Source organism: Leptodactylus fuscus, chromosome 7, assembly GCF_031893055.1.
Source record: "Leptodactylus fuscus isolate aLepFus1 chromosome 7, aLepFus1.hap2, whole genome shotgun sequence".
NCBI lineage: Eukaryota > Metazoa > Chordata > Amphibia > Anura > Leptodactylidae > Leptodactylus > Leptodactylus fuscus.
The window spans coordinates 123,742,666-123,752,518 of NC_134271.1; the positions used below are offsets into that span (position 1 = coordinate 123,742,666).

The 9,853-nt window shown below is 34.0% G+C and overlaps 1 protein-coding gene across 1 annotated transcript; it reads left to right on the forward strand.

Annotated features, from left to right (window-relative positions):
- The first annotated feature begins 245 nt into the window (after positions 1-245).
- FOXG1 (forkhead box G1) lies at positions 246-1,680 on the forward strand. Its single transcript, XM_075280992.1, has one exon. It carries the CDS (start codon positions 290-292, stop codon positions 1,580-1,582), a length of 1,293 nt encoding a protein of 430 aa, XP_075137093.1. The 5' UTR covers positions 246-289; the 3' UTR covers positions 1,583-1,680.
- The last annotated feature ends 8,173 nt before the right edge of the window (positions 1,681-9,853 follow it).

A 9,853-nucleotide genomic window follows, 5' to 3' on the forward strand; every position in this document is an offset into this window, starting at 1 on the left:
TTAATTGTAGCTATAGCTGTCTACTCTAGTTGCTGAGAGGGGAGGTTGTTGTGTTTATTTTGAAGGGACATGAAGTAGTTGATTCATTTTCTCCCCTGGCTTCTTGATTATATTTCTATATGTATATATTTATCCCCCTATAATTAACACCAATATTATGTGCGTTTTGTTTTTTGCTACATGACTTACAAGTGTTTGGAGACATTGGTGCGACATTGCTGCTCCTGCTACTACTACTACTACTCGTGGCTGCAACTTCACTTGAGTGTCCTGCTTCCATCTTTGTGATATGTTGGACATGGGGGAAAGGAAGGAAGTGAAAATGATCCCCAAGTCATCCTTCAGCATTAACAGCCTGGTGCCTGAAGCGGTCCAAAATGACAACCACCCTCAGCCTCACCATCACCATCACCACCATCACCAGCTGGCACAGCAAGCCCACCATCTCCAGGGCCACCACCGACCACCGGTGCAGGAGGAGGACGAGCTGGACAAAAGCCTGCTGGAGGTCAAGACTGAGAGCAAGGTGGACTCAGCCAACACCGACCTACCGGGAGGAGACGAGAAGGAGAAGCCGGAGGAGAAAAAGGTAGATGGTGGCAAAGATGGGGAGAATGGCAAAGAAGGGGAGAAAAAGAATGGCAAATATGAGAAGCCCCCTTTCTCCTACAATGCTCTGATCATGATGGCCATCCGCCAGAGTCCAGAGAAGCGCCTGACCCTCAATGGCATCTATGAGTTTATCATGAAGAACTTTCCTTATTACCGGGAGAACAAGCAAGGTTGGCAGAACTCCATCCGACACAACCTCAGCCTGAACAAGTGTTTTGTCAAAGTACCTCGTCACTATGATGACCCTGGCAAAGGGAACTACTGGATGTTGGACCCTAGCAGCGATGATGTCTTCATTGGTGGGACCACTGGGAAGCTCCGGAGGAGATCTACAACCTCCAGGGCTAAGCTGGCCTTTAAGCGAGGGGCTAGGCTCACCTCCACTGGACTGACCTTCATGGATAGAGCCGGCTCCTTGTACTGGCCTATGTCCCCTTTCCTCTCCTTGCATCACCCAAGGGCCAGTAGCACTTTGAGCTACAATGGGACCACCTCAGCCTACCCAAGCCACCCCATGCCCTACAGCTCAGTCTTGACTCAAAACTCTTTGGGGAACAACCACTCCTTTTCTACGTCCAATGGCTTGAGCGTAGACAGACTTGTGAATGGGGAGATCCCCTATGCCACCCACCACCTGACAGCCGCTGCCCTTGCTGCCTCTGTGCCCTGTGGGCTGCCAGTCCCCTGCTCCGGTACCTACTCCCTTAACCCCTGCTCTGTCAACCTTTTAGCTGGACAAACGGGCTACTTTTTCCCCCATGTCCCCCACCCCTCCATAACTTCACAAAGCAGCACTTCAATGACAGCCAGAGCAGCCTCTTCTTCCACCTCCCCCCAGGCTCCTTCTACCCTTCCTTGTGAATCCCTCAGACCATCCTTGCCAAGTTTTACCACAGGACTAACAGGAGGACTTTCTGATTATTTCACACATCAAAATCAGGGCTCATCGACCAACAGTTTGATACATTAACATCCATTGGAGCAAGACTGTAAGTGAACATTTTACACAAATTTCAGAAACAAAAAAAATTGTACATGGATGCTAAAAAAAATTAACTGAATGGAAAAAAAATTGAAGCGAACAAAAACAAAAAAAAAAAGACAAGTCCAGGTATTTTTTATGAAGTCCCCCCTTATTTTGTGTACGTCTGTTGAGTCTCTAGGGTTCTTTAATATTGGGATGAGGAGAGATATGTGGGAGCACTCTGACCTCTGGGAATCTGATCCAACTAGAATGTAGAACTGATTTCTATCTAGTGTCAGCTTTTCTTTTCTTACAATGTTCTCATCCTCATCCTCATCCTTCTTGTCACCCCTAGTGTCTAGAGCCCCATGTCTGCAGTATTACAAGTTTTCATGGACTCTGACTCTAGTCCATCATTCAATGGTTACTTTGTATCTCTGTCATACAAGTCCATCTATTACCCCTTAGAAACTTTGTATCATTCTGACCATTAATACAACATGGGTTTTGTTTACTTTTAGACCAAAGATTGGGATGTAGAACAAAGCAGAATGTAACTGATCATGAATGGCAATTCATCTGCAGCAAAATACTAAATTCTTAATATTATTATTATTATTTCAATGACTTGAGGGGGAGGGAAGGGACAACAATACTGCCTTCAATTTGTGTTGTGTATATTACGGTGTATGTGCTCACTAACCGGTCGGTCACCTCTTCTTTTTTTTATTTTATTTTATTTTATTTTTTTAATGTAGTGAAACGTTATTTTTTTTTTCAAGAAAAAACCGATTGTACTTCTAGGTAATCCTTGCAAAATATGTATAACCCGTGTTGAGTAAAAATGCATCGATTTGAGTGATTGTTATTGTTGTCTTAAGATTTCTTGATTGTGATAATGTGGTCATATGCCCGTGTTTGTCACTTATACAAATGTTTACTATGGAGACACAGAAATAAACATAGGCCAAATTCATATAGATCATAGTTCTTGTCTTTATTTAATAACCTATCTATATGGGGGCAATGGAAGGAACTAACCTGGGAGTTTATGCTGGTTATTATACTATAGGCCTGTAATAGCCTCTACTATAGATACAGGCAATTCCTGTAATGTGTTAAACAATTATATATATATATATATATATATATATATATATATATATATATATATATATATAATTTTAAATATAGCTATATTAATTACATGTTATATAGGTAAATAGTTATATATGTAGTGTATGTGCAAAAAATATACAGTGACTATATATATATATATCTATATATATATATATATTCACATATGTAGTTATATATGTCTGTATACACATATATGTTTATATGTGTGATTGACTGAAATTATGTTAAAGCACCCATATATACTCATTTATTTTTGCTGCATTATTTTTAATTCTGCTTTAAACCCCTTTGTATTATCAGTAGAGTTGTTTCATTTTTAATATATTTATTACATTATTTACTACGTTATTATTACTTTATGCAGATATACAGCTATAATATATATATATATATATATATATATATATATATATATATATATACACACACACATACATAGTAAATATGAGTTATATATATATATATATGTATATGTATATATATATATATATGTATACATTTTCCTGAATTATCTATATTCCAACTTTAAAGCTAGTTTAACTACTTTCGATATTTTTTATGCATATATTTACCATTGTTATTTCTAGATCAATAGAGAGATAGATATGTAGACAGGCAGAAGTAGACAGATAAATAGAAATATGGACAAATGATATGTGATAGATATAAAGATAAATAGATATATAATAGATAGATAAATAGATATATGATCGGTAGGTAGATAGATAGATAGATAGATAGATAGATAGATAGATAGATAGATAGATGGATAGATAGATAGATATATAGATAGATAAGAGACAGATAGATATTACATAGATAAATAGATGATAGATAGATAGATAGATAGATAGATAGATAGATAGAAGACAGATGTTGTATATATATATATATATATATATATATATATATATATATATAGGTAGATTCATGTATTACTGTAGTATATCTTGTCTTTTAGTTAGGAGTTACCCCAAAGTTTTTTTTTTTTACTTTTTATTTGCCCTTATTTTGAATGCCCTCTGATATATTATAAGTGTGACCAGATAACCTGAGACAGTGTATAAGGCTCCGTAGTCCTGGGCTCAGAAATCTCTAATATGAGCCCACAGGGAGCTGCTGCCTTACAAATGCCTCATTTGTCAGTGTTGTATAGTGTGAGCTGTATACTGCTCTATGCCTGGCCCTTACAATGGGGCCTAATGAAAAATAAACTGTGTGCCGGAGATATTATCTGAATGACACCCTTTCCCATCTGCTTTAATAAGATCCTACTAGATTTCACTTGTTCTTAACTCTGTCTCTGCTGGCACCTTAGCCCATCTCTAGTCACCTGGTATCTTGTCAGGAATTGTCTGCTGTTCTAGTATTAGATCTTATTTGTGGATTTAGCTGATGGGATAAACTGGGTGTCATATACTGCACACTGGATTAGTAGGATCCTCCAGTCTATTGTTAGGCTATGGGATATAATGGGGGATCAAATCATCAGATAATGCTATTTCCTAATACACATATAATATTGGGTAAGGAAATCTGAGTAACTATGATGGGTCAAGTCCTCACATAAGTAACGTGGGATTACTGCTTTTTTTGTTAGGTCGGAAAATTATATATTAGAGGTGTCTGTAAATATTAAATCTATCTATCTATCTAATATATATATATATATATATATATATATATACATATATATATATATATATATCCCTATCACAGATATGTCGCTAATAATAGGCATTATAGACCGTAGCTATAATGGAAAAAATCTGAAATAATGAGATGTAGAAATATATATATATATATATATATATATATATATATATATATATATATTATCATGATGTGTGGCAATGAGTTTCAATGTTAGAGAAACGTACAATGAGAAATGTGAATTTATCCTATTCTCTCCTAGCATGGTCGCCATGTACTTGCCATGTTGGACAAGTCCTGAGGATCTTCTGTCTACATGTTAGATTATTTTATGGCTTCTCTCTGTTTTGTGTTTTGGAAGTTTTGTGTCCTTTTCCTTCCACAAAGGTGTGAGTTTTGCTCACAGACCAGAGCCCACTATTGTGGAGTAGACATGTGGCATCAGCCTTGGACTAGCAGCCTTGCAGTGATGGGGATGTCCGATCCTTGTTCTGGAAGTGGGTGCAGAAAGGTGAAGGTGAAGGACAATAAGGTTTGGGTATGGAGTCTGGGACTGACTTACACTGGGATTGTCAGACTTGCCCTAGAGGGCGGAGCCCCTGAATATACCTCAAGCAAGAACCTTCCCTCCATAGCAAGGCATCCCTCAAACAGATGGGACCTTCAGCAGCTACACGGACAGCCAGTGCCAGCCAGGTAAGATGGTGCCACATGTGTCTGTCTATGTCCCACAGGAAGCTTAGCAATGCCATTATCTATATTGTATTATCTGACATCATGTCAAGGCAACTAGACATCACAATCTCTTTCTCCAACCAACCCCACCCCCCCAAAATAAAAATAAATGAAATCACCTTAGAAGACTTTTGGGTGAATTATGCAGAAATCTTAACTATGTTGTTTCATCCTTTTTGTAGACTCCCTGACCAACTTGGAAGATATGGGATTTCTTATTCCACCAGTAAGTTACATCTGTGTCTGTAAATATTCAGTCCCTACCCAGTATTACATGTAAATGGTGCCCATGCCCCCCAACAAGACAGCATTGTGCTATACTCTGTGTACTCTGAATATACAGGCGTCAAATGATATGGGTCTTCTCCACAAGGCAGCAGGCCAATGTCACTCGACCCGACTACACTATAATTTTACACTTTATAAACTTATCTCATCTCTAGCTCTGGAGTGAATGTGCCGAGTATAGGTGACCTTTGGAAAAGTAAAAGCAATATCTAAGACACCTTGTATGTGTAGAAAAGGAGGCTTAGTGCTGCCTTCAGTGATTTATCCAGGTTGGGTTTGTAGTCGGAGAATTTATTTATTGAATAAGACTATTGTTATTGTCACATTCACAACTGTAAAGTTGATGATTGAATAGAATGATGTATAGAGAGCTAGAAGATAGATGGATACATTTTATTTTTTGTTGGTGATGATGTAGCTTTTAAATAATATTATCGATATTATCCTTATTTATTACTATTATTATTATTATTATTATTATTAATACTAATAATAATAATAATAATAATAATAAAAAACACTATTTATTTATTTTAATAACTGGATAAGGGTGACATATATTACTACCTATAAATAATGTATACTATTATATACACATTTATTTATATATTTTATTTTATTTTAAGAGTATATGTATTTCTTGACTCATAAATCAATTGTACAATGAATACTGCCATTTAATATGTATTAATAATTTATTGAATGAATATAATAGTCGATACATCATTTCCACTGTTTTCTTTTTATTCTTCTTTTTTTTTTACTCCAAGTTTATCCAGATGCAATACAAGAAGCGGCCGGAAGAGGGCGATAGAGACCAGGTAAACACAAGAGGTTATTTTTTGTATTATCTGCCCGTTAATTATGTGGAAGGGAAATTGTTATTGATGAGCTAATGTCTTATATCTGATCACATGGTCATTTCCAATAATGGATAGAAGGTGTCCATTTGTATCTACCTGGATGGATAGATAGATAGATAGATAGATAGATAGATAGATAGATAGATAGATAGATAGGAGTTAGATAGATAGATTGGAGATAGATAGATAGATAGATAGATAGATAGATAGATAGATAGATAGACAGATAATAGATAGCTAGCTAGATAGATTGATAATAGATAGATAGATAGATAGATGATAGATAATAGATAGATAGATAGATAGATAGATAGGAGGTAGAGAGATAGATAGATAGATAGATAGATAGATAGATAGATAGATAGAAGATAGATAGATAGATGATTGATAGATAGATAGATAGATAGATAGATAGATAGATAATAGATAGATAGCTAGATAGATAGATAATAGATAGATAGATAGATAGATGATAGATAATAGATAGATAGATAGATAGATAGAAGGTAGATAGATAGATAGATAGATAGATAGATAGATAGATGATTGATAGATAGATAGATAGATAGATAGATAGATAGATAGAAGATAGATAGATAGATAAATAGATAGATAGATAGGAGATAGATAGATAGATAGATAGAAGATAGATAGATAGATAGATAGATAGATAGATGATTGATAGATAGATAGATAGATAGATAGGAGATAGATAGATAGATAGATAGAAGATAGATAGATAGATAAATAGATAGATAGATAGGAGATAGATAGATAGAAGATAGATAGATAGCTAGAGAGATAGATAGATAGGAGATAGATAGATAGATAGATAGATAGATAGATAGGAGGTAGAGAGATAGATAGATAGATAGATAGATAGATAGATAGATAGAAGATAGATAGATAGATAGATAGATAGATGATTGATAGATAGATAGATAGATAGATAATAGATAGATAGCTAGATAGATAGATAATAGATAGATAGATAGATAGATAGATAGATAGATAGATAGATGATAGATAATAGATAGATAGATAGATAGATAGATAGATAGATAGAAGGTAGATAGATAGATAGATAGATAGATGATTGATAGATAGATAGATAGATAGATAGATAGGAGATAGATAGATAGATAGAAGATAGATAGATAAATAGATAGATAGATAGGAGATAGATAGATAGATAGATAGATAGATAGATAGAAGATAGATAGATAGCTAGAGAGATAGATAGATAGGAGATAGATAGATAGATAGATAGATAGATAGATAGATAGATAGATAGAAGGATGGATGGATTTATAGATAGATAGATAGATAGATAGATAGATAGATAGATAGATAACATGGGGGCTGATAGTTTATGGCCTGTAATAATGGAATAAACACTCAGTTTTACCACATAAAATATCTTATAAAAATGTAAATAATATAAAATATTTCCACTTTTTCGCTTGATCATGGTCTCTATTGTAAAAAATAATTGTAGAAATAAAACCTTACACATCTAGATATTCAAAGATTTAATCTATTCTGAATATTTTTAAGACTGGCTGGAGGATTTCGCTTGAGAAGTTAAGGGAAGGGAATTATTTTTTAGAATAATTGCTGCCTTTGTTATATAATAGTAATATAAAAGTTGCGTTTTAAAGATTGTAATAGTAGTATACAGACAATATATTGTAATGCAAATACTATAACCTATGTAATGAGTTATCAGATAAAATCAATACAGAAATTCTATTCATCTGCAATTATTTATTACTATTATTATTATTATTATTATTATTGTTGTTGTTGTTGTTGTTGTTGTTGTTGTTGTTGTTGTTATTATTATTATTATTATTATTCCTGTAGTTCTGCACACCCCACCACCTCTCCTGATATCTAGTAACTGGCTGTAGAAAGTTCTGACAAGGTTTAATCGATTGATTGACATTAATAGGAGAAGTGTTTGCAATTCTTATCGACCTGTGTGTTTATTCTAATGCCAGGATTGTGATCTGTGCCCCAATATAAACCAGGACTGCAGGCTGCATAATCTGACTCAGGATTATCCCAATAGTTACTTATACATGGCTGGTTCCCGGGGTATTAGGGTTTCTTCACAAACTATACACACAACAGTTCATCCTTATCCTCAGATGTGTATAATACATCTTCCATACACACACACATACCAGCGTGCAGATGTATTTCCTTACAATATTGCAAACATACACATACCAACATGAGGACATATATATATATATATATATATATATATATATATATATATATATATTTATTTGCATGCACGCAATACTTGCACTGAAGCACATTCATACCTACACATGTATTAACTCACTATTCTGTGTATGTGTATGTGCATATATATATATTAACGCGCACACATCTATCTATCTATCTATCTATCTATCTATCTATCTATCTATCTATCTATCTATCTATCTATCTTTCTTTCTATCTATCTATCTATCTATCTATCTATCTATCTATCTATCTATCTATCTATCGGCACGAACTTAATATTTTATACCTACACACAACAATGCAGATACATACATCAAAATACAAATCTAAACAAATAACGTAGATGAACAATATGAACACAGATATACACGAACATATAATAGATACATGAATGCAAGTCTACAAAATATATACATCTTCACCAATAAATATACACACCCACATAAAACAATTCAAATGTATTTATATAATACGCACACTCTGTCTCTAGATATATACGTACGCGATACGCACCATAGATATAAACACATTAATAGATTCATATACACAAAACACACACACATATGTGTGTGTATGTGTGTATATATATATATATATATATATATATATATATATATATATATGTCTAGAGTGCTGTTCGTTTGTTGTAATATATATACATATATCTACACACAAAGCACACGACTGATATATACACTGCAGTAACGTACTATACTATACTATACTATACTATACTATACTATACTATACTATACTATACTATACTATACTTTTACAATGCATCATTCACAATATATAAGATTATTACATTTACAATGCTACATATTAGTTGTTACTTTTTGCCACTTGTATCTATAAACTCGCCCTCCTATATAATATCCAGCCAATGATTCTTACTATAGTGGCAGCAGATACCATTGTGTAGTCTTCCTCTAGATCTTAGTCTTATATTTCTAGGGTTTATTATATGTACATCGATATAGGTGTATATTCACACGTCATGTACCAGCATTTTCTATCTTTCAGGAGTTCAGGCCCTGGATCTTACCCTTATGTATCCATATTGTTAATATTTAGCAATCCTTTGTTGGTTCCCTTTCTATTGATGTATTATATGCTGTGTATTCAGTATTGGAGCTCTGTATCTTCTAGTGTCCCTTTATATTGATGGATTATATATTGTATATTGAGTATTGGAGATCTGCACCTTATTGTGTCTTATAGTTATAAGGATGTATATAAAGTATTGGATCCTTTCCTTATAGTGTATTGTCTCTTATAAGGATGTATATTCAGTATTGGATCCTTTCCTTATAGTGTATTGTGTCTTATAAGG

What these genes read in the sequence shown, in the direction of transcription:
- FOXG1 (XM_075280992.1), top strand. Translation starts at nt 290, where the DNA reads ATGTTGGACATGGGGGAAAGGAAGGAAGTGAAAATGATCCCCAAGTCA.